Source organism: Echiichthys vipera, assembly GCF_963691815.1.
Source record: "Echiichthys vipera genome assembly, chromosome: X".
In the NCBI taxonomy this organism is placed as follows: Eukaryota; Metazoa; Chordata; class Actinopteri; order Perciformes; family Trachinidae; genus Echiichthys; species Echiichthys vipera.
In genome coordinates this window covers 15,372,701-15,399,260 of record NC_139825.1, presented here as the reverse complement: position 1 = coordinate 15,399,260, position 26,560 = coordinate 15,372,701, and the positions used below count along the sequence as shown (strand labels likewise).

At 40.4% G+C, this 26,560-nt stretch overlaps 1 protein-coding gene across 1 annotated transcript in view; it reads right to left on the bottom strand.

Moving 5' to 3' along the window:
• LOC310965456 (metabotropic glutamate receptor 4-like) overlaps positions 1–26,560 on the bottom strand; it is a gene marked incomplete at both ends in the record, with an annotated part of 175,593 nt that overhangs the window by 106,406 nt on the left and 42,627 nt on the right. The window contains one exon of the mRNA XM_083939061.1: positions 3,985–4,201. Coding sequence (XP_083795187.1) covers positions 3,985–4,201 — 217 coding nt within the window. The remainder of the gene's footprint in view (positions 1–3,984; positions 4,202–26,560) is intronic.

Sequence of the window (26,560 nt, the reverse complement as noted above, 5' to 3'; positions counted from 1 at the left end):
AAACACCCTGAGAAATACATCATCAGGGCCTGCAGCTTTGCCAGAGTGGAATCTCGTCAGCTGTCTTTAGCAGGTAAAATGGCAGGCACTCGCGTCTCTGCCAGTCTGTTGTTTCGTCAGGCGGCTCTGGTCTGTGCAGGCCAGTGAGGCTCCAGGATTCAGGAAGGCCGGGGCGGCCGGTCCAAAATAGGCTGAATACAAGATCCAGCAGGAGAAAGTTAAGTGAAGAGATTCCAAGAAAGAGAATCCAAGAAGAGAGAGAGCAAGATGGTGTCCTCCAGTGTTATAGATAGATAGGTAGATAGATAGATAGATAGATAGATAGATAGATAGATAGATAGATAGATAGATAGATAGATAGATAGATAGATAGATAGATAGATAGATAGATAGATAGATAGATAGATAGATAGATAGATAGATAACTTTATTTATGCCAGAGGGGAAATTAGGTCATCATAGCAGCGGTACAGAGCAATCAGAAGTACTAAAAATAAGATAAAATATAAAATACAAAATATGAACAACAATAAAATAGAATAAGATAGAAGTACAGTATCGCAGATAAAACTCTATATTAAATTGTCCTATGTGGATTTTAATGTGCAAGTGAGATGAGGTGCATGTCAGTGATCACTACGAGTAGTGTGAGTTTATTCCCTGAGCGTCGCTCAGCGTTGCTGTGCAGCGATGTAAAGTCTGACGGCAGCAGGTAGGAATGATTTCCTGTGCCGTTCCTTAAGGCAGCGGGGTTGAATGAGTCTGCTGCTGAAGCTGCTCTGAAGCTTGTCCAGGGTTTTTACTGAGGGGATGGGAGACATTGTCCGTGATCACCAGCAGTTTTGCTAGCATCCTGTGCTCCACAACTTCCTCCAGGGGGACAAGCTTAGAGCCAACAACAGACCCTGCCTTCTTCATTAGTTTATTCAGTGTGTTCGCGTCTTTTGCTTTGATGCCCGCACCCCAGGACACCACATCGAAGAAGATGGTGCTCGCGACAACAGACTGATAAAACATCTGAAGCATCCGGTTGCAGACGTTGAAGGATCTAAGCCTCCTCAGGAAGTAAAGCCGGCTCAGGCCCTTCTTTTACACTGCCTGTGTGTTTGTGGTCCACTCCAGTTTATTGTCCAGCACCACACCCGGGTACTTGTAGGAGTCCACAATGTTTATGTCCGTCCCACCAATGCAGACTGGAGAGGGCGGGGGCTTGTTCCTCCTAAAGTCCACTACCATCTCTTTCGTCTTTGCCACGTTCAGCTGCAGGTGGTTCTCCTCACACCACTTGACAAAATTGCCGACCAGGTCCCTGTACTCATCCTCCCTTCCCCCCTCTACACGCCCCACAATGGCCGTGTCATCAGAGAATTTCTGCAGATGACACGACTCAGTGCGGTACTTAAAATCTGCGGTGTAGGTGGTGAAGAGGAAGGGCGACAGCACAGTTCCCTGGGGGGCGCCGATGTTACTGATTAGGCGGTCAGACACACAGTTTTGTAATCTCACATACTGCGGCCTGCCCGTCGGATAGTCATTTACCCATGTGACGAGAGGAGAATCCACCTGCATGTTCTCCAGTTTGGCCTTCAGCAGCTTGGGCTGGATTGTGTTAAAGGCGCTGGAGAAGTCAAAGAACATCACGCGGACAGTGGTGTTGGGTCTATCCAGGGAGGAGTAGGCTTCCTGCAGCAGGTAGATGAGTGCATCATCAACACCAACATGGGGCTGATATGCAAATTGTAGGGGGTCCTGTGATGGGCACACTAGGGGTCTGAGGTGTGCAAGAACCAGCCTCTCCATGACCTTCATAATGTGAGAGGTCAGTGCAATCGGCCTGTAGTCATCCAGTGCAACAGGATGTGGGGGTGGTGGAACCTGGTGTCTGCTGCGGGGGTTGGGGCGGGGTTGTGGGGCTTGTGTAGAGCTGTGGGGGGGTTGTGAGAAGAGGTAGTTGCTCGGAGGAGCAGCAGGGGGGCTGCTGGGGGAGCTGGGGTCAAACCTCTTGAAAAACAGGTTAAACTCGTTCGCACGTTGTTCATTTCCCTCTGCTGTTCCTCCTCCTCTCCTCTGAAAGCCGGTGATCTCACTCATCCCCCTCCATACATCCCTGGTGTTATTGTTCTCCAGTTTGGATTCCAGTTTTCTCCTGTAGTTTTCCTTACTCTCCTTGATGCTGTTTTTAAGTTCTCTCTGAACACGCTTGAGCTCTGCACGGTACCCTGACCTGAAGGCCCTCTTTTTCTCGTTAAGTAGGGCCTTCAGGTCGCTGGTAACCCATGGTTTGTTATTTGGGTAACAGCGGACCTCTTTACTGGGGATGGTGTTGTCAATGCAGAACCCAATGTAATCAGAGACGCAATCAGTAATGCCATCAATGTCCTCACCGTGTGGTTTGTACAGTGCATCCCAGTCAGTGGCTTCTAGAGCACCCTGCAGTGACTCCATGGCCTCAGGAGACCATTTCCTCACAGTTCTTACTGTCACTGATGGCTGCTGAACCACAGGAGTGTATGATGGGGAGAGCAGGAGGAGGTTGTGGTCTGACCTTCCCAGGGGAGGGAGGGCAGTGGAGCTGTATGCCTCTTTAACGTTTCCATACAGCAGATCTATGGTTTTATTGTCCCTTGTTGTGCATTTGACAAACTGGTGAAACGTTGGGAGAGTGGATGAGAGAGAGACGTGGTTGAAGTCACCTGTGATGATGACGAATGCTCCGGGGTGTTTCGTCTGTAATGCCGCGGTCGCAGCGCTGATGACGTCACATGATGGTGTCATCAGTCAGAGCTCAGGTCAGCCAATGGACTAACAGTGTGGGGTCCCTTGTAGGGTTTTTTCACACCTGGGTGTGACCTGCTGGGGGGAGGGTTGGCCTGGTTGTGACCAGGCATCTTCCCTTTGTTTATGACCAGGCGGCCAGAAAAAGGGTTTTGGGCCTTGAGTAGTCCTTTGTTTGATAAGGCTGAGGCCTTGTCTGAACCAAAGTGAAAGTTCACATTAATCCAGAAATGGACAATCATCTGTGGAATGCCAGTTGCACCATGCTACTGCTCCACTGGAAACTCTGAATTTTTCAGCCATCATCTCATTTAAATCAGACAGAACAGAAAAGCTTACATTCAGGGTAAAACATTAGTACCATCCACAAGCCAAATGCTGGTGAAATAGGCATGTGGCCAGTAGATTTCCTTCAACCACTAAACCAGATTGTAATCTCTGGTGCAATTTGAACATGCACTAGCTATTTGGCCAGTGGACAAAAAAAATAGGTTGCACCCTACTCCCATTTTAAATCTCTACCACCATAACAACAACCTTATGGTACTGTAACCATAAATGAATGAAGCATAATGCTTTTCTGTCCAATGTTCTTTTCAGGAATAAATGTTTTGCATAGTATCAGATGATTATTGCATTTCGGTTTTATTGTGATATTGTGGTTATTTGTCGCAAGTTGTTTTCTGTACCTCATTGTTATTGCTGACCATCTTGGCCAGGATACTTGAACTTGTTTATTTTATTTAAAATAAGGTTTGGCTGGTTAAATAAAGGAAAAATAAATCTAATTTTAATAATAATAATACAGCAGTACTGTGGCAGAACAGATCCAGTGTACATACTGACAGGGTATTGCAACTTTCAAAATGAAATATGTTGTTTGAGATGTTTCTTATTTAAAAGTGACCAAAGATTGTGCAGTGGATCTTTGGATCTAATGGAGCTTTAAAGCTACTCACATCATTAGCAGATGTGTAGTTTGACCAAACAGACATTGTGTTTTCAGGTCTCTTCATGTGCTGTGACAGTATATAATAAAGTTTGCAATAGACCTCTGGCTGCATGCAAGTTCTGGGATTGAAATGAACCTTTGACCTCACTAATCAGCTTCACCAAATTTTCTAGAATACAGAAAGTTTGTATGGGTAATATATTCCCACACCAAGTGCTTGTAATGCAGTAATAATAGATGAGGTTAAGTGTACTCACCGTCCTCCCGAGACTTCTGAATGAAAGCATCAACGCCGCTTTCTCCGTAGTTCCCCTCTGAGGCCACTGTGGAGACGTAGTTCCAACGCATGGCCTTGACAATGTCCACCATGGCCTGGGCCTGGTAGGTGTCTGGAGGCACAACACGTGAGAAGAAGTCGTAGCGGGTGTTGTCACTGAGCTCTGGAGCTGTGGAGGCGTAGCTCACCTGGGGTATCTGCACAGGAAAGAATATTGATCATATTTTAAAGTGTCTTCTAGTGAACATAGTTACGGGAAGGTGAGTGAAGAATTTAAAAGCAGGGCAAGCTTATTTGTGTTGCACCTTTTAAAAACAAGATCATTCAAAGTGCTTTACATAAGATATTCAAGGCATTAAGACCATAAATAAAATCAAAGCAATATAAAAGACAATCAATTAAACAGATCAAAAATAAGTTCAAATAGAATTAAGCAGGTTGGAAAAGACAGTGCACTGCAATATGTAAATAAAGGGTCTCACCTTTAATCTAATAAAAGGCATTGGCAAACAGAAAGGTCTTATGATTTATAAGAACTGAGAGTTATTGCAACTGAAGTTAAACGAGACTTCGCTCCAGATATATGGAGCACAAAAACTTAATGTTGCTTCTCTGTGTTTAGTTTTGACTCTGGGGACAATAAGCAGACCTGTCCCAGATCATCTGAGACGTCTGGGACAATTTTTAATGGAGCAGCAGGTCCGAAATGTATTTTTGCCCGTACTAGAGCAGCAGTATTTTAAAGTAAATTCTTATACAAACAGGAAGCCAGTGTAAAGATATGAGGAATGTGATGTGATCCACTTTTCTGGTCTTACTAAGGACTCAAGTAGCTGTTTGACTTTTTAAAAGACAGTGATACATTAGTTAAGATTAGTGAAGAGTTAATGACTACACCAAGATTTCAGCCTTGGTCTCTGGCATTAGCGACTGAAGCTGGGCTTTGACTTATAATCTCTCTTCTTTGTCTCCGAAAGCAAGCATTTCTGTTTCATCTTTGACAAAAGAAAAAAAAAGCATGAGATAAGTAGACATTAAAACTGGAATTCCGTAGAGGTTTCCGACAAAATCCAACAGGCGTCCCTCCTTTTGAGACTCAGAACAGAGTGACTGATGGTGAACCCCCACCAAGCCTTTAAACATGCAGCCTCAGTGCTTCCTATTGCTGTAGCAGGCTGGACACTTCACAAGCTGAGACGATAAGCATGTCAGACTCAGGAGTAGGGGTCACTTGCTACATGTCTATTTACATCTTAGCACAGCATGTTTGTAAACAATAGTAGCTTTTATAATAGTAAAGCTTTGTCAATGCAAAAACTTGACTCCCACTGCTCCGAAGATTTTACTGATGCATGTGCTGAAGAAATAAAAATATTACATAAGAAAACTTAAATAGAAAAATAAATAGGTCAACGAAAGCAGGACGGTTGGTGGTTGTGTCTCAGCGAAAATTAGGAACATTGTGTCTCAGAAAGATGCAGAAAAACTAGTCCATGTATTTGTTACTTCTAGGCTGGACGACTGCAACTCCATATTATCAGGCTGCTCCAATAAGCTTGTTAAGAGTCTCCAGTTGGTCCAAAATGCTGCAGCTCGTGTACTAACTAAAACAAATGGAAGAGAACATATTTCTCCTGTATTATCTTCTTTGCACTGGCTACCTGTGAAATCTAGAATAGAATTTAAAATCCTTCTCCTTATGTACAAAGCTCTTATTGGTCAGGCTCCATCGTATCTTAAAGAGCTCATAGTACCGTATTACCCGACTAGATCACTGCGCTCTGAGAATGCAGGGCTACTTGTCGTTCCTAGAGTCTCCAAAAGTAGAATGGGAGGCAGAGCCTTCAGCTACCAAGCTCCTCTCCTGTGGAACCAACTCCCAAGTGTTATTCGGAATACAGACACTGTCCCCATATTTAAGAGTAAACTCAAAACTTTCCACTTTGATAAAGCTTACAGCTAGGTCTTACGAGCCCTTAGCAATGTTGTTATTTTTAAGCTGATTTTGTTCTGCTTAATTATGCTGCTATAGGCCTAGTCTGCCGGGGGATACAACTTTTCCAGATACTCTGAGCTTCTCTCCTCTCTGTTTGTATCATTCATGTCTCATCAATGCATGTTACTAATTCAGCTTCTTCCCCGGAGTTGTTTGTGCTTTGTAGTCTCGCAGGTCTCTGCTGATCGTGGTGGTGCCTGCTGCCGTGGTCCTGCATGACGCTTCCTGCTGCTTTTATAATCTATAACCTTAACTGTGCTTGTTTCTACTATTCTGCTGTATTAACTGCCATAACATATAGATCATGTTCACATTACTATAGATATTATTATAGTTACTGGAAGTGTGTCTGTCTCCGTCTTTGTGTCTGTCTTTGTCTCTCTCTGTCCATCTGTCCATCTTTTCTCTCTTTCTCTCTCCTTTTCTTCCTCCCCTACCGGTCAAGACAGATGGCAGTCCTCCACAGAGCTGGGTCTGTCTGACGTTCCTGCCTGTAATAGGGAAGGTTTTTGTTGCTACGGGGGAATTGTTGGGTCTTTGGTTATCATAGAGTGTGGTCTTTACCTAGTCTGTAAAGTTTCCTGAGTTAACTTCTGTTATGATTGGCACTATAAATACAATTGAATTGAATTGAATTGAACACAGGGATTGTTTTCATTCAGTTTTTTGTACTAGGTAAATTGTGTTTTTGTAAATGGAGTTTTTCATAGCTATGGCACACAGTGATTCACTAAACAGACGGCTGAGGTGTTTTCAGGTAATGAAACACAATGTGCCTCTATGATGAGGATCTGGCGTCAAGTTTTTGTGTTTCTTAACAAAATGAGGAGAAGGTCCACTCAGTGAAACATGATCCTTATGAAAATCAACCTGGTTTTCCCTCTAGATTCCTCTTTACCACATTCAGCATTTCATTATCACAGACAGCAGACCTGTAGGCTTGGAGAGACAGACACACACACACACACAGACACACACAAAATAAGCCTTGATATTAAACATCCGACTTTATGGCCACTCTGTTCCATCTCACTTATTTGGGTAAAAATATATGAATTGACTGGCCACAGTTTGCCTGATACGGTACATGTACTGTATGAGATCTTGATTTCACATATCTTCTTTGTCTTATGATCATACTTGTCTTTTAACTGTTAATAAATATCATTCTGATTAACAGCAGATGGGTTGTAGGTTTGTGAAATAATACATCATTAAGGAAAATATTAATTAACATTCTATAAATGTGCAAAGAGCTGCAGAGCTGCTGGCAACTGCGGCAGTACATTTTTCATCAGACATGAGTGTCGGTGTCCTATTAAGAGAAACCTTGTGTTCGCATTTACGCACCAGGAACATCAGTTTTCAGTAATTATTTCAAAAGCTTTATGAACAGATGAACAGTGTCTGTCTTCCTTCAGTGACACTATCGCACAGAGCGTCCATGAAGCAAACATACGCTGCTCCACAAAACAATAAACACTCATACAGGGAATGGTAGTGGGAGAGTGAAATTTCCTTGCGGGTCTCTAAAGTGGAGAAAAAAATTAATTTGGGTGGATGGCGGGTGGATTATTTAAGAGCTTGGATGGCTCCATAGCTGATCAGCGTATCTTTGACGCAGACTAGTATTAGTAGAATAAATATTATCAATAAAATAGTTCAACCTTTTGCACAGGGGGCAGCTTTTAGCAATGTAAATGCCTTAAATAGCTAGGCACTGGGGCTGGGTGATATGGCCAAAAAAAAAAGTCTATATGAAATAACAACATATTCAAACCTGTTTCCTTATTCCTGCATGAATTAAATATAGATTAGACTAGATTAGAATCAATTAAAAATAGAATAGATTCAGAACTGATTGTTCTTTTCAAAGTGATCCCATATTTTAGACGTCTTTCCAGACCAGATTGGCTATTAAATGTTAAGTGTCACTGACAGTGAGTGAGGGTCACGACTTCCTGTATCTGGTCCTTCAAATCAAAAGCCCTCCAGCCTTTTAGGCCAGCCGCCTTTCACATAGATTTTCACTATATTTTGACAAGATGCGGCTCTAAATGTTTGTTCGTTATTTCTGCGACCAATATACTAATGACATTTTGGCCTGCTAATTATTTTTTGATCAACTTTTTGGTGGTAGCCCTAATAAATACATACAATAGACATTTTTTTAATTGTTTTGACAATATATTGTCTCATATTGTCAGGTAATACAATAAGTAGAATAAGTATGGATTTGGGATACAGTTTGTGCTTTTTTGTTTGTTTTTTATTGGATATTTGGACATATTTGGTGTTATGTGTAGGTTGTTTTATGACAGAATTCAAACCAATAGTTTTAATATGTCAACCTTATTCAATGCAGAGTCTGGGATGAACAGTGCTGATTTATTCGACCCATTATATGAAACAAAAAAAACAAAAAAGAGATGTTTTTTTTTCTTTGTTTGGTATATACGGTTTGTTTGTGGTATTTGCAGTCTCTTCCACCACAGTCTTATCCAAAGCACGTCCAAGCTATCCCAGCTTGGTTTGAAATGTATCAATGAAGACTGGTTAGAGGCCAGAGTCCCTGAGGTAACTCACTTCAGTACCAGGGCCTGAAGATGATTCCCTGCCTCGGCAGGAGAAAAAAACATGATATAATGATATGGAAAATGTAATAATGGAACAGTGTATTCGGGAACTGGAATTTTTAAAAGCTTGCATGATGAAGCCCAATGTACTGCTGATTGAGGTTATTTAGGGAATACAAAAAAGAAAACTTCATGTAACTAAAAGGCTCCTCACATTCCTAATAAGATCTATAATCATCAGTGTGAACACTTTAGATACTTAAAATGCTTTGTTCAGTTAAATTAACACATGAGTTGTCTGTGTTATTGTTGTATGTTCAAAAATGGCTCTACTCATTAAGGACGTGTTTCTGGGTCTGTTGCTCTCCTCTTCATCCAGCTGCCCTTTTATTATTCCCTCCCATATTAGATTATCATACTGGACCCGCACTGCACCAAATGATCAAGGGTTTCATCAAATGATATTGACAGAAACCAGGTAGGGCAGCCTGCTGAATATGGGATAAGTCTTAAGTATGCACAACATGATGCACAGATTATGGTCTAGCATCTTGTTATCTACCTTGCCTCTGAAATTAACAAAAGTGCATCATTTAAAGGAGATCTTTCAACAAAAAATGATTCATGGGTGAGAGAGTGAACAACTTGGTTCCACTGCCTGGCATGTGACTTTCTCAGATAAGAGACCCAGCATGTTGTCTGCAAAGCTGTTTAATTGTTATGACTTTTATCAGGTACACTTTGGAGCCCAGAATAGCATATTTTCTGTAACAGTTTCTGTAAAGGTAACAAGTTGCTGTTCGCTGAGAGAGATGTGAAAAGCCTCCACGACCAAACTATTGCATGATCTCACTTATCAATCTACTGTATCACCTGAGCTTGTGAGTGCATTGGGAAAATACTCATATTAAGCTAGATTATAGTTTATATTGAACTAGAATTGCTGCCTTGCAGTTGTATGCCTCTGCCAACCAGTCAAGTTAAAGTTTATATCCATGCTGTCCAAACTTACATAATATATGTAGTGAAGACTTTGAAGGAATTTATAAGATGTATTTTTGGTGAAATGTGAATGCTTCGCAAACATCTTAAACCTGGCTGCACAGCACATCCATATATATATATATATATATATATATATATATATATATATATATATATATATATATATATATATGCTAATATACAATAAAGCATGTCCAGGAGTTGTTGTTCCTGAGTAATGGTTGACCTTTGACCTTTAGGATATAATATTTCATCATTTCATCATTTTATCCTATTAGACATTTGTGTGGAAAGTCAGTGTAGAAATCTTGAGTTTTGAACAAGACTACCAAGAAACTTATCAGATCATCTGTGAGTCCAAGTGGGCATTTCTTGCTACAAGAAAATCCCTCCAGGGGTTCCTGAGATATCGCATTCACAAGAATGGGACGGACAACCTGAAAACATAATGCTTGAGGAGGCATAAAATAGTGCATGTGATGGAACTTGCACCACTATATTTCAGTTAGTGTCACTTACCATGTGCTAAAATATCCATTAAAATTGCTACTGCAGCACCTGCTTGTTATAACTTTTGAGTCTCAAGACTACTTCACTGGAAAACAAATAACTCATATGACAAGGTAATATTTACACTAAATCTCTTATACATAGATATTAAAATGAACAGTTTTGTGCACTAGTCCCATCCGAACTCTCCATGTTTTGACATCTCATTCTGAAATGTCTGATTTCTAATTAAAAATGTTGCCCTACTGATATAAAGACATTTAATATTGACATTTTCAAATGTCTTAAGATCTTGAAGCCTTTCAGAATATGATAATTTAGCATAGAAATATAGTGTTGCGTGCCATGATGTTTTACAGCATCATTTAAGATGTTTTAGTTATTGTCTGGCGCCACATTTATCTCAACTGCTTGCTTTGTTGAGCATCCTGAGATGAGGAGCAACTTAATGATGATAATACTGGGACCTGAGGTGTAGGTGCAGTATTTTTCTGTGCAAATTATGCTGGCATGCAAAACAGCTGACTATATATACATCTGTAATTCAGGCACCTGACAGATCCTGCAACCTGCAGTGTGGTCCAAAAGGCAGAGCATCTGCTTCAATCAAGTTGTATACGGAAAACATGGATAGGTAAATGCAATTTATCCTCATACTCATACTACTTGGTAGTCTCATTTCAGAAGAATGCCGTTTTCAAAACAGCATGTGCTCAACCAAGCTGTTTCTTCATGACCCAGCCATATGATAGGGGATATACTTACTACAAAACCAATAACTGTATTCCAATTTGCAAGTTTCACATTACATATCAATTTCAAAACAAAACAAATCCTGTTAATTACTCAATAAAATATGAAAAGAAGAAAAAGAAGGCCAGCATTTAGGGATGCATGTGCACACACATATGTCACAAAGTCCTACCATTGGTTTCACATTATTACACTGACTTACAGATTTTTCTTAAATGTGAAGCTATGCAGCAATGGAGCTTTGCCAATTTTTTATATGGAAGGAATTGCATTCAATGTGTTAGTCCTTGTTAATTTGTTAACAAAAAGAAAAACTCCACCCCACTTTTAATGGAAAATCAGTAGTTAATCCAAATAATTTATTTATTTATTGAGAAAACAATCTGCAAATTCTAAAACATATTGCCCTTTGTCGTCATCAAAGTAAGGGGACACTATTTGTGATGACGCCCATAAATGCCCGTCTGATATACAGTATAAGAGACCCCTCATGCCAAATGGGAAACTTGGCATGTGTTTTGGGCCTCTCTCCCTCTCTCTCTGGCCTGTCTGTGCCTTGGCCCTCTCCTTGGCCCAGCTATGGTCTACTGTGCTTTATCATTCTCATGACCCTTTCACCTTTGAGAAGACCTGGAGCTCATTATAGAGTGAAGAAAACGACGTCAAGGTTGTGAAATAAAACACCTTGAGAGGCTAATTTATGAAAGACAAACATACATTGTCAAATATTAGTACAAGTACAAAAGACCACCCCCCTTCTCAAGAGATAACTTTTATTGCACCCTGACTCTAACTCAAGACTCCCCCTAGATTCCTCTCACAGAAAAATTGACACTTGTTATGACCCTGAGCACAGCTCACAGACTCTTATATGATGATGATATGACTTTTCTACAATCAAAAATAGCATTTATATAAATGTGATATTAAATGATACTATAACTACTGACATAAAGAAATCAACCAAGGATTATATTTAATAAGTTTATCCCCGTCTGTATGCATGTGTCATGTGATTATACTGCATATTATCATATTAGATGTTAGTCACACAACACATTATCAAAATATATTATGTCACTATCACCAAATGATTATTTAAATAAATGTGTTTATGTAATTGTGTCACTGACAAATACTTCCACAGGATTATGAACTAAGAGAAAGTTAACATTATGCGTTACTGTGCTTGTTCACTGGTCAAGTCATACATTTGGTCTGATTTGCTTACTCAAAACCGATCTCTTTCTTTGGGGACAATGAAGGAGAGTTTTTCTCCCACTTTAAGCGGGAAAATGAATCATTATCAAGGCCACAGTGGACACAGGACTTAAATATAGCAGATCCAGGCTGTCTCCTCACTCTCTTTTCTCTTCTGGTCTTAGTCTCAGTCTTGTTAGTCCCTTACCCTTCTACTAGTCTCTGTGTTGAGTTTTTGTTTTCTGCGTCTTTTTTAGTCTTGTCTTGTTTTCTTTATTGTACAGTCTTTTATTTTGTAACATCTAGTTTAATTTGGTCGTTATCTTTTACAAGTAACTTTTTTGCCTGACTTCGTTTCAAAGAAGTGAAGTGTTTTATTTGAATATTAACATTTTATTAATCAGTTAAACGTCGTTTTAACTTAGTACTCGTGTTTTTGAGAACAAGCTAAATTCTCTTAAATTAAACTTTAGTCAACAGCGCAAAGTTACCCTTTAAAGTTTATATCAAAATCCAGTATTAACCAAGAGCTCGCAAGAAGAGACCAACTCTCATCCACCTAACTCAAGCTGTCCCCGTTGAAGAATCAAGAAGGACTTTTTGGCTTAAAAGTTGAAGAATAGGGGTTAACAACAAAAGTAACCCATGACACTGAACATCCATTGCTAAGGTGAAGCGTCCTCTATCGAGAGACTGTCGTGTGCCGCCCTGTTGGGCAGCCGGTCCACTCTTTGGCCTCTGACAAATCCTTGAGATGTGAAATACACCTCCTTCCTCTTGGTTTCCCTCTCTTCACAGCTGAGTATTTGGTGAGATTTGGTGATATGCTGAGATGCCCAAAACCCAAGTTGTTGTCTGTGATCTTTCATTCTGTTTTGCAAAGAGTCTTGAGGTCACTGTTTTATTAGAACAAGCGTTTTCAGATTGAGATTGATAAACTTAATTGATTAAATAACTGATAAGAGAAATTGCTAAAGGTATTCTTCTACTTTAAACCTCTGTCAAAGTTTAGTAAAAATCCTGTAGATATTGGCGTGGTCCCCCCCTTTAACAAGGAATAGTACTAATAAGGTGATTAATTAATTCATTAGATTCTGCATGTAGTACTTCTACAAAATCAATCGAGAGTTGCAGCCTTAATTGTAATTGACACATCTTTTTACATTTTAGACTGAATTTTAGTGTTGCAGCAGTAACAAAAACACTTCTGACATTTCTTATATCAGAATAAAGCATGTTTCTGTCTTGAGGACAGGAAAATGTTTGTGCTTGACTTTGGAGATATTTTTATTCTCATGCTGCAGGCTGTACAGTTTATCATTGTGCTTTGCATTTCATTATAGGAGAAAAATGTGGTAATCGTCACTGTGTACTGAATGAAAAAGTAGGCTGCTCTTCAATATCAACAGCAAGATTACAACTCTCAATTATATGTATTTATTTATGAAGTTTTCCTGAAAAAACTTCCTCAGTATATCACTTGTATTCTCAAATTTAAAACCACTGCTCACCAAATCACATCTCAGGACTGTTTAACAGGTAAATACTGAACTCAACTGTTTTCCATTATATTGCACCATATAAATCGCACCCAAAATATATACAGTGTTTGATCTATTTCCTCATGTAAAAATCAGGGGAATTGCAGAACAGCAGGAAAAGGGGCAGGGAATTTAAAAGACTGGGCAAGCAGAAGACTCATATTTTATAATTTATCAGATTGTTTATATTGCACACAACGTGTCTTTTATATTGTTTATGGTGTGTGTTTTATTTTTTTTTGCGAGCCGCTGGTGGAGCTCCACTGTGCGTCCTATATCAATGGCGTAATAGATTAGCCTGGGCACAGAAAGGAAGTAGGCAGTTCCCCCTGATGCTTCACAGCCAATCGCAGCGCATCGGCAGTTGGTGGCAACCAAGCCTAACAGATTATTTTAAAAGTTAAATGCCAATTTCAAACTTTGAACTTTATCAAATGATGTCACTGATGCTTTATGCCCATTTATTGTGTTTGGCTATCTTTGTTTCTTTCTCTCTGTAGTAGTCTTTTAGTCTCAATAAGTTCTTGATCTCAATGAGACTAGCTGATTAAATCAGTTTAACCATTCATTATGTAATGGCTAAGATATAGCATTTTTATTAAGTATTCCAGGGAATCCCATTACTCAACATGTTTTGGTCTATAACAAAATGAAAATCAGCCTAAAATTTCTCTGAGGTGAGACTGTTCTCCAGTTTCCTCATCAGATTATCTATCATTTTCACTGAGCGACATGAAAATATTGTCCAATACGTAAAAGCATTTACACCTACATCATCAATATTTAGCAGCTCTGCCTGTTGTCTACAAGAGTAAATGTAGACTCAAACAGTCATAATAATCATACATTAAAACATCTTCCCGTCTCCAAAGTCTAAACAGTTTAAGGTCTGCTTTTGCAGGCCATGAACAGTCGGTTTTGGCTTTGTTTAGCTCTGTTTCAGAGAGCTATAGAACAGCAGCTGTAGCATTGGGATAAGCCCCTCGCTCTCACACAGCAGGATCTTTGTGTGTTGGCTAAAGAACAGCAAAGCCTGCATTATACCTTAGTGTCATTGGGCAAAATGGCAGTGTCCTTACTACATTCAGACAGAGATAATGCCTGCAGTTTTATGCAACAACTTCATGCAAATTCAATTTACTGAAATTGCAGCATCTCATTTATGGTGTTTAACTATATAATGGCCACTTACTACGGGAATAGAATCGGCAATGAAAACAACAATAACTAAAATATTGTTTTCATGCATGCCTAGCATCTGCACAGACACAGACAAGAGAAACGCAGTCAATAATTTCATTCACATGGCTTCTTAATTCAATTTGAGGCCTGAAAAGAAATTTGGGTCTGGGCAGCGGCTGCAGACAAAAAGAAGCTGTTTAAATTTTGCATTGAGGGATACGGGTGAACTCTTTGAGTCAAACACACCACTTCAGTATCCAGGCGTTCTCCTTAATTGCTATCAGCTGCTGTTGACACTGAGGGGAGATTAAAGTTTCACTTTGTAACTGTCAGGGTAAGTGGAGCAGCAAATAGCTGAGCCTCCTGAATAGAAAACCAATTCCTGCATAATGATATAACAAAGCAAATTCTCACTGCTCTGGGAATGAACAACGAAGCACTGAACACAATGGAGACATTTGGCTATGATTCAGACCGATCCAATAATATATAAACTGCCTTTATAGTAGTAAAACTAAATTCACTATCTCTATTATTTTCTTAGACTTTCAAAAGGCAGTGCCTCATTTATTCTCTACCGTTGTGTTTATTTTGATGCACTGCATAGTTCTAATGGGTTTAGGTCAACAGTTAATTGAGCCTAAATGGTAAACTGTGAGCCTACATAATGCTGCCTAATTCCAGTGAAGTCAGAAATAGCCGTGCTGTCAGCTGTCAAATGTTCAGCCCCAAGGGGCTGCAGATAAAATCTCATGGCATGTTTTGGACCTTTTCACAATATGTCCATCTCTCAGATCTGACATCTCTAATATTTTGACATTCGATTGAATTGAGGGAAGAAGACAAAGCCAATAATATTGAGCTCATCCTGCTTTGCTCTATCACTGGGACTGACATCATCCTGACCTCCTTTAATCACGCAGATCACTCTGGGAAACCTAAGAAACCTCCACTGCCTACTTCAGCTCTACTCGAGTGATGGTGACTCTTCAGTTCAAAAAAGATTTGTGAACCGAGCTGAACTTGCTGCTGACATTACAGATAAAGCATGATCAGGAGGTTGCCTCAAGATGTTTGTCCTCAAACCTGGAAAAAAAAACCCATCTAACTCAGTGATGTTAGAAATACAGTATAGCTGCCAGGATAAGTCAGAATAAATAAATGAATGTGATTTTCTCCAAATGATCACCTTTATAACAGAGGTATGGTTGATGTTTGGTCAAATATCAATATCAACATACCTGTGGATGGTACAATGAAAAGACCAGTTTAATCAAATCAAAAGGCAATGGTGAAATGTAACTAAAAACATTTATTTAAGTACAATTCTTATATAAAACTTTGGGGTACTAGAACTTGAGTTTTTTATGTTACTTTATATTTCTACTTCACTACATTTTGGAAGCCAATATTGTACTTTTTACTCATATTTATTTGACAACATTAGTTACTTTGCAGGTTCACATTATTAATACAAAATATAAATAGATTTATAATTTATGATGTAATATTATAGATTAAGATATCTGACAGTATATAAAAGAAGTTGCATTAACCCAACAATAATAGTGATGCTTACAATAATCCAGCTACTGTTCTGAAATTATCCATCCGGCATAATGAGTACTTCTGGTACTCACATATTTTTATGTGAACAAGTACTTTTGTACTTTACTTAACCAAGATTTTGAAGGCAGGATTTCAGTATTTTACACTGTGGTATAGATACTTTTACTTGATAAAATAGAGTATTCCTTCCACCACTAGCAAAAGGTCAGCAGTAAAAAGCTACCTTGGTGTGTTTTCTGTCGATGGACTTCCCAGATATTACTTTTGGGCCTTTTTGTGCATGCTCAGATTAACTCTTCAAATTTTCATCCCTTCGATTTGGTCTAGAATTGATGAGACCTTATAGTATTACTGAGCATAGCTTTGAGTTTGACCGAAAATTTATTACAAATAAATGTTCCTCACATGAGCTTGTGAACTAAAAACTCTGGCTGATTTGGACTCTGCTTTGTGCTGCAGGGAAAACTGAATTTGGAGAATGGTTATTTAAGCCTGTTGAAGAACCCCATACTCTTCTAAATGAGCTGTCAATTCTTCATATAAAGATGGAAGTCAATTAACCCGAACAATAATGATGGATAAACCAAGTTGTCACAGTGCAGTAATATTTAATATAGGTTTTTTTTTTGCATTCTATAAGTGAAAGTTGTTTCTGTTTATGGTAGTCAGTGATAATGTCTCAGTATTACAGCCTACTGTATATAGTTCAGCTTAAAAATTAGTCATGAACAGGAGTTCCCTGGTCAGTGGTGAACAGGGGCACCCATCTCTCCCTCCTCCGCCTCCGGATCTACCACTGGATAACAGGTTTGACGTCCTAAGCCTGCAGGACCCCCCCCCCCCCCTGCCCGCTCGGTGAGCGCTCCAGCTTGTCTCTGGGATTCGTCCACACAGCCGGTCGTGGCTCTCGCCGACCCAGGAGCCAGGGTATGCTCGCCCAAAGCAACCCCCCCGGTCCGCCCCGGTTAGGAGCAGCCGAGAGGCAGCGCATTCCCTCCGTGCTGGTTGTCGGAACCTCGATGGTCAGGCATGTGAAGGTGCGCTGCGGCCAGACTTTCTGCCACCCTGGAGCCCGCGTCAGCTGTGTTCACAACACAGGTCGGCCTCCACGCTGGTGCTGCAAGCCGGCACCAACGACTCAAAGAAACACCAGTCCGAGGTCCTCAAGCAGCCGCCAGCTGCACCTGTGGCTTAAAGGATACTGCCTGGGGAAAAGTATTGCATTTGTGGACAACTTTACGGCTTTCTTTAACAGACCCAGGCTTTTTAGACACGACGGCCTGCACCCTAACAAGGAGGGGTCAAGACGTTTCTCTGTCAACATTGACCTGACTGTCGAGTCCAGCATTTCCACCACCTCCTGACAAAAACCCAGTGTTGGGATCAGGATGCAGAGTCCCAGTTTAACACACCTCTCTGCACTGCCCTTACCACAGACGCACAGCAAGCATAGCTGCAGTCTTACACACCTCTCTGCGCGCTCTGTGGATCACTTTACAGCTCAGTATCCCATACAAACGCTGTGTGCCTCACGATCATCTACATTAATTAAATAAAAAATGAACACTAGAGGAGCTATACAGAAAAACTTGATACAAATCAACACCAAATCTACGATAATGCAAATAAATCAGAAAATAAAATGTGGACTTTTAAACATCAGACCTCTGTCATCTAAAGCTGTATTAATAAATGATTTGATATCAGATAACCATATTGATGTTCTCTGTCTGACTGAAACCTGGCTGTCATGAAGAATATGTTAGCCTAAATGAATTCACTCCACCCAGTCATATTAATACTCATATTCCTCGAGGCAGTGGTCGAGGAGGAGGCGTTGCAGCTATTTAGGACTCAGGCCTATTAATAAACCCTAAACCTAAACTAAATTATAATTAATTTGAAAGTCTTTCACATTCAGCCCGGAAAACTGTGCAGCCAATTATACTTGTTATAATGTACCGTGCTCCTGGTCCGTACTCTAAATTTCTATCTGAATTCTCAGAGTTTCTGTCAAATTTAGTCCTTAAATCTGATAAAGTAATCATTGTAGGAGATTTTAATATTCATGTGGATGTTGTTAATAATAGCCTTAGTACTATGTTTATCTCTCTACTAGATTCAATTGGTTTTACTCAGAGTGTACATAAACCTACCCACTGTTTTAATCACACCCTCGACCTTGTTTTGGCTCATGGTGTGAAAATCAATGACTTAATAGACTTTTCACAGAATACTATTTTATCAGACGATTATTTAATAACTTTTGAATTCGTATTACAGGACTACTCACCTCTGGGCAAAAGTTTCTACACTAGATGTTTATCTGATAGTGCTATAACTAAATTTAAGGAAGCGATTCCATCTGCATTTACTTATATCCTTATCCTAATATTGAAGACTCCTGCACTAACGTTTGTCTCCCTGAAATTGATCACCTTGTTGACAGTGTTGCAGGCTCACTACGAACAACATTCAACTCAGTTGTTCCTTTAAAAAAGAAGATAATGAAACACAGGAAGTTAGCTCCATGGTATAACTCACAAACCCGTGAACTAAAACACATATCGCGAAAATTGGAAAGTAAGTGGCGTTCTACTAAATTGGAGGACTCTCACTTAGTTTGGCAAGAGAGTCTAAAAACATATAGGAAGGCCCTCTGTAATGCCAGAGCAGCCTATTACTCATCTTTAATAGAGGAGAATAAGAACAATCCTAGAGATTTCTTTTCAGCCACAGCTCTATTGAGCCTTGTATTCCTATAACCCTCAGTAGTAATGACTTCATGACCTTCTTTAATGACAAAATTATAACTATTAGAGACAAAACTCGCTTGGCACCAATTTTTCTTCAAACCCAGGAACCCAGGAACCAACTGTACGACCTGATATATTCTTGGACTGCTTTTCTACAGTAGACCTTAACAAATTAACCTCTACTATTTCGGCATCGAAGCCCTCTACTTGTCTCCTAGACTCTATTCCAACTAGGTTACTTAAAGAAGTGTTACCTTTAGTGAGCACTCCTGTTTTAAATATGATTAAAATGTCTTTATCAGAAGGTTATGTACCACAGTCTTTTACAGTAGCTGTGATTAAACCTCTTCTTAAAAAGCCCAGTCTTGATCCTGAGATACCAGCTAACTAAAGACCTATATCTAACCTTCCTTTTCTCTCTAATATCCTCAAGATATTAGTCGCCAATCAGCTGTTTGACTTTTTACATAATAATGAGTTATTTGAGGACTTCCAGTCAGGATTTAGAGCGAATCATAGCACTGAGACAGCTTCTAATAGCTTCAGACAAAGGACTTGTCTCTGTGCTTGTTTTACTAGATCTTAGTGCTGCCTTCGACACTATTGACCATCACATCCTGCTACAGAGACTAGAGCATCTGATCGGCATTAAAGGAGCCGCACTGAGCTGGTTTAAGTCTTATTTATCAGGTAGATCTCAGTTTGTACATGTTAATGACAAATCCTCAATTCACACTGAAGTTAGTCACGGAGTCCCACAGGGTTCTTTCCTTGGACCGATTCTATTCACCTTATATATGCTTCCCTTAGGAAATATTATAAGGAAGCACTCCATAAACTTTCATTGTTATGCTGATTATACACAATTATATTTTTCGATCAAACCAGAAGAAACTGATGATGTTGTGTTGTCCTCCAGCACCACAGTAAGGAATCTGGGTGTTATTTTTGATCAGGATGTGTCCTTCGATTCTCACATAAAACTAACGACAAGGACTGCATATTTTCACCTGCGTAATATTGCAAAAATTAGGAACATTGTGTCTCAGAAAGATGCAGAAAAAGTAGTCCATGCATTTGTTACTTCTAGGCTGGACGACTGCAACTCCGATACCTAGTATGTTAAGAGTCTCCAGTTGGTCCAAAATGCTGCAGCTCGTGTACTCACTAAAACAAACCGAAGAGAACATATTTCTCCTGTATTAGCTTCTTTGCACTGGCTACCTGTAAAATCTAGAATAGAATTTAAAATCCTTCTCCTTCACCTACAAATCTCCTATTGGTCAGGCTCCATCGTATCTTAAAGAGCGCATAGTACCGTATCACCCGACTAGATTGCTGCGCTCTGATAATGCAGGGCTACTTGTCGTTCCTAGAGTCTCCAAAAATAGAAGGGGAGGCAGAGCCTTCAGCTACCAAGCTCCTCTCCTGTGGAACCAACTCCCAAGTGTTATTTGGAAGACAGACACTGTCTCCATATTTAAGAGTAAACTTCAAACTTTCCTTTTTGATAAAGCTTACAGCTACGTCTTACGAGCCCTCAACTATGTTGTTATTTTTAAAGCTGAGTTTGTTCAGCTTAATGATGCTGCTATAAGCCTAGTCTGCCGGGGGATAATACTTTTCCTAATACCTTCTCTCCTCTCTGTCTGTGTCATTCATGTCTCATCAATGCATGTTACTAATTCAACTTCTTCCCCGCAGTTGTTAGTGCTTTGTCGTCTCGCAGGTCTCTGCTGATGGTGGTGGTGCCTATTGCCGTGGTCCTGTGTGTAGGTCTCTGCTGATGGTGGTGGTGCCTGCTGCCGAGGTCCTGTGTGCAGGTCTCTGCTGATGGTGGTGGTGCCTGCTTCCCTTGTCCTGTGTGCAGGTCTCTGCTGATGTTGGTGAGGACTGCTGCCCTGGTCCTGTGGTCCTGTGTGCAGGTCTCTGCTGATGGTGGTGGTGCCTGCTGCCGTGGTCCTGTGTGCAGGTCTCTGCTGATGTTGGTGAGGCCTGCTGCCCTGGTCCTGTGTGCAGGTCTCTGCTGATGGTGGTGGTGCCTGCTGCCGTGGTCCTGTGTGCATGTCTCTGCTGATGGTGGTGGTGCCTGCTTCCGTTGTCCTGTGTGCAGGTCTCTGCTGATGTTGGTGAGGCCTGCTGCCCTGGTCCTGTGGTCCTGTGTGCAGGTCTCTGCTGATGGTGGTGGTGCCTGCTGCCGTGGTCCTGTGTGTAGGTCTTGGCTGATGGTGGTGGTGCCTGCTTCCGTTGTCCTGTGTGCAGGTCTCGGCTGATGGTGGTGGTGCCTGCTGCTGTGGTTCTGTGGTCATGTGTGCAGGTCTCTGCTGATGGTGGTGGTGCCTTCTGCCGTGGTCCTGTGTGTAGGTCTCGGCTGATGGTGGTGGTGCCTGCTGCCGTGGTCCTGTGTGCAGGTCTCTGCTGATGGTGGTGGTGCCTGCTGCCGTGGTCCTGTGTGTAGGTCTCTGCTGATCGTGGTGGTGCCTGCTGCCGTGGTCCTGCATGACGCTTCCTGTTACTTCCATAAATATTAGTAAATTATACTGTAACTAGTCTTATAAATTATAAAATGTGTAGCCATAAAAACAGTGGTATGTCTTGCTGTATCGTAGCTGCTTTTGGCCCTCCTCATCATTGATCATGTTTGTCATAATTATTATCATTTTCATGTTCTGTTGCCTTTGATGTGTGTGTTCCTACTATTCTGCTGTATTAACTGCCATAACATATAAGTCATATTCACATTACTATAGATATTGTTATGGTTGCTGTTGCTCTTTGGCTGCTTGCATCTCTGGAAGTGTGTCTGTCTCTCTGGCTTTTGTCTGCTTTTGTCTTTTCTGTCTTTCTCTCTACTTTTCTTCCTCCCTAACCAGTCAAGACAGATGTCCGTCCTCCACAGAGCTGGGTCTGTCCGACGTTCCTGCCTGTTATAGGGAAGGTTTTCGTTGCCACCGTACTCTACGGGGGAATTGTTGGGTCTATGCCTACTCTGTAAATCGCCTGAGATAACTTTTGTTATGATTTGGCACTATAAATAAAATTGAATTGAATTGAATTGAGTTAAAAGCGACTAAATGCAGGTACTTTAATTTCTCCTGCACAAGAACTTGTAAAAAATGTTCTTACGTTGGATATTTACATAGACTTTTTGAAATGGAAGAATGACAGATGATGGCATATGGATTTACACCATAATCAGCACAATAGTTCTTTGAAGTTTGCTTTTGGCCTGTTTTTCTTTTATGTCAATCTGGAAAATGTCTGGATCCCTTATTTGGTCTTTTCATGGTGACCAAATGTTATTAATTTGTCTTAAGAAAAGCTACCTATGTTGAAATATACCAATGTAAACCCTTTTACATGATGAACATCAGGGCTGGAACACTGTTTTGATGAATTAATAAAAAAACACAATATGCTATTCAATATAATCAGCAGTAACATTCAAAATGTATATTTTAAACAGCGCAATATCCCCAACATTTACATCAGAGAGAGGCACAGAGGAAAGGGTGAAGGAATTTAACACCGACTGTGATTCATGGATCTTCTCTGCCGGGCATCCTGCTGGCCAATGTCTATGGTGAGCTTGGCGGCCTGTGTGTCTGTGTTGGTTTCCAGCGGAAGGTCAGGAGCTGTGTCCGGACTGTATTTCACTAGAATTGTACTTTGTACGATTTCATGCGTCACTGTTAGAAGCAAATACTTTTTTCAATTTTCTAATGATGTTATCCAATAATTGAAATGTCTCGATGGCTTATTTGATGTATGCAAGTGTCGAAAAAGACCATCGGATGATTTTATGCCGCAATTACACTTTAAGTCAAGTTGCAGTGCCACTTCAGTACAACATACTAAGGCAGCTGTGGTTCAGAAGGTAGAGCGGTTCAAGTCGGCTTGAAAAGGCTCGGGTAATACATAAATATGAAATAAATTAATGAATGAATTAATTAAAATGAAACAAGATGAGAACATGTTCACAGTTTGATTAAATTACCCTTTACAAGAGCACAAAGGTCTTCATATATCTAGCCTTGCAATGTCAGTTTTTTTCAGTATCCAACCCAGCTTGCATGTTGAAAATCTTATTGCATTAACAAAGGTCCTACCTTCTGTTCTCATCCTGATACATTCAATGCAAAAAACACATTTAAATCACAATAACTAACCCCATGCTTCCAAAAGAAAACCAAACTCTGTCACATAGGTTCTCTCAGGTCCCTTTGGATATCTAAGATGCTCCACGGTCCTTTGAAGCACTTCTCCTCTGCTCTAAACATAGCACCCCCCATCTGTTAAAGACTTTATGACAGTGTGTGAGGAATTGACTCCCTGCTATCTGGGTCTCTATCTCTCTGCTCTCCTCTCTGTGTGCACCAAATATGGCACCTCCAGTGACCTTTTATTCAAGCTACTGAAGTTTGTAAAAAAAAAAAAAAAAAGAAAAAACATAACCGAGTCTATTGATGAAAAATTAGAGGGCTGACTGCTGTTTTAGAGAGCCCAAAACAACTCTCTATATGGTGCAGATGAGGACTGATAACCCGGGAATGTGCAGCATCATCTCTATCTGTAATCACTTATGGAACACACAACACAAGGCGGTATGCTCAAAGTTCTTGAGGCAGCAGGATGTCTCCAATCGGACCACAGAGGATGTAACTCCAGCCCCTTGTTTTGGTAGCTTAGTGTGTGACAGTCAGACCTTGTCCAGTCCTGCAGATCCATCATTGAAAGCATTCTTAAACTATCCATCACAGTCTGATATGGCTCTGCCTCCAACAGCTCAGAGGGAAGTATGTAATTCAAACCTCGGAGGGGGTTATTAAGTCCCGGCTGCAATGCATCACACACACACCTTCGCAATAACATAGCAAGGAAAAAGGAAAAGAGATTTCTGCCGACGGGGCCAGCCACCTTTTTGACCCGTTTAGTTTACTTAAATCATCTGCCAAATTTAAATCATCATGTCTGCGATTATGGAACGATAATCAATTATGCAACACCTGCTATAAAATTTGAACTATATTCAATCTCTTTCATCACTGTTTTCCCCTATATTCATTTGCAGTGATGCCATGAGTCCATGAACAGGGCAACTATCTGTGGTTAGTTCAGGTCTCTTTAATAACAGCAGGAGAGCAGAGTGTCTGTTATCTAAACTAGAGTCAGTTTGACAGGTGAAGTAAAGATACCGTTGTTGGTAGTCTACCTGTTACAAACCGGCTTGGTAGTGAATGATGTGGAAAACTTGTACTTAATACTTATTCTTCACTACAATGAATAAAGAACAACTCCAAGAGCCTACAGAGGTACAGCATGTATGCATAAATAAGAATACAAGAACTAGGGCTGCCCCCTTATAGTCGATCAAATGTTAGTCGACCAGAAAGGTCATTGGTCGGATCAGATGTCCTTGGTCGCGTGTTAAAAAAAAAAAACCCTGATAAACTTTATAAGGAACTGTGCCATGTCAAAATAAATCAAATCCTCTACAGTTTGGCCATGTGCGACTTTATTTTGAAAAGACAGACACAGGAAGTGACAGCAGCAGTCCATGTTAGTTTGCTTTCTGTTGCTTTTGTTTGTCAGTGAGAGCAGGGGTCCGTTTCACAAAGCCGGTTTAGGGAAAACTCTGAGTCTGTTAACCCTGAAATGAGGGAAACTCTGAGTTTTCTGTTTCACAAAGGGAGGTAACTCAAACCAGAGAAAGAGGGGTAACTCTAGCCTGTTTCACAAAAAGAGGTAACTTAACCTCTCGGTCAGTTACCATAGTAACATGCTCTCTGAAACTAACCTGGTCGGGACCAGGTTTTTCTCAGAAAACCTCCAGTTTCTCTCTGTCTCCGCCCTCTTTCAGCCGAACACGGCATTTTATTTCCTCATTCATTCAGTCAGCGGGCGAGTTTTGGCGTAGTATAGTTCTGTCGTCTGTTTTTTTAGAAAATCATTGCAAACATCAGTCATTAGATGTTATATTAGGTGGTGACTATTTCACTACCATGGCATGTCCTTTTGATAACGATCCCGTGGATGAAGGTGACGCATTACCGCACAGAGAATTAACGTCCTTAATATACTGCAGCCATAATTACAAAATGAATGAAATGGATCTTTTGAGCAAGTTGAATGTATTTGACTCAACATTTCCTAAATATAATCCCAGCTTTTCTTGCAATTCATACGTTCAAAAGTGTGAGCTTTTAATTGGGTTACCGGTATATAAACTACTCCTATAGGTCCAAACAACAGCCTTCTGATCCAGAATATCACCTATAATGCGAGGGGGTGCATTTCACGGCAGGGGTGCTGAATACGGCACAACACCGTTTCATGTCACAGTCCATCATTTACATACACAACCTCATCCATCCTTACATTTCCAACATTAACAACCAAAGTCATGCTCTCACATCCCAGCAGATATTGTATGTTGCGCTGCGTTTTTTGGAAATGGGAGTTTTTTTATACAACATATAAAACAGCCACTTACGGTAATATTTACTTTACAATGTAAAACATGCTCAAAATGAGGCGTCACCATGAGATTGTGCCAATGTTTTACCTGTTTGAACAATGTTTTTATGTTTCATCTTAAGCTGCTGCCAAGTGCGCTTCTCCCCCGCGGGGTTGCACTTAAATGAAATAAATTAATAGACTACCCCTCAAGCAGTTTCCCCTGTGATATTACTGTGATTGCAACTGGACTACATTTAAACTTACGCATTGACCGGAGCAGCAATGTCCTCCCACGCCCTCTCCCTCTCTTTTGCTGCTGCAGCGGTGTAAACCTGCTCAAACTCACCGTATGAGCGCATTAATATTTACAGTTGCAGTTGTAGCGTAGCCCTCCGCTTCCCCGTTGCCATGGTGACTCGTCGAATCAGGGCTCCATTGATGCTGTCTTTTTTTTACTTGTGGTGCATGCGCTTAACTCCAGGTCAAACTACTCTGAGTTGATCAACCTAACACAAATCTGCTGTTCTGGAACCGAAAACTCAGAGTTTCCTATCTCAGAGTAGATCAACTCAGAGTTCAGGGTTAGACTCAGAGTTTGTTGAACCTGGCAGCAGTAATGGCTTGACAGAGTGGATCTTGTTCAGAGCCGCATTTATGCACAACTGCAAAGTGTGGCAGGCATATACATTGGTCTGTTTATTTAGTTTTTACACTAATATCTTTTTATGAAGTGATTAAGTTAGCTTTGTGCCAATTTATGTTTATATTGTTTGTTTACATGTTTTATTATAAACATAGTTTAACAGGGTGATTGTGTTATTGTGTTGGTTTTACACTTTAAGGAAGTTAAGTTTTGCTGTGTTTTTGTTTTAATACATTAACCAAATGTCCCCCTTGCTTTTTTTTCAGGACAAATTCACGAGTTACTTTTATTGTCTGGCGGTGTTGTTAAAAGGCGACATGCTTTGTGCATGTGGTAACTTTGTAAGCTAATTTAAAGTTATTGTGT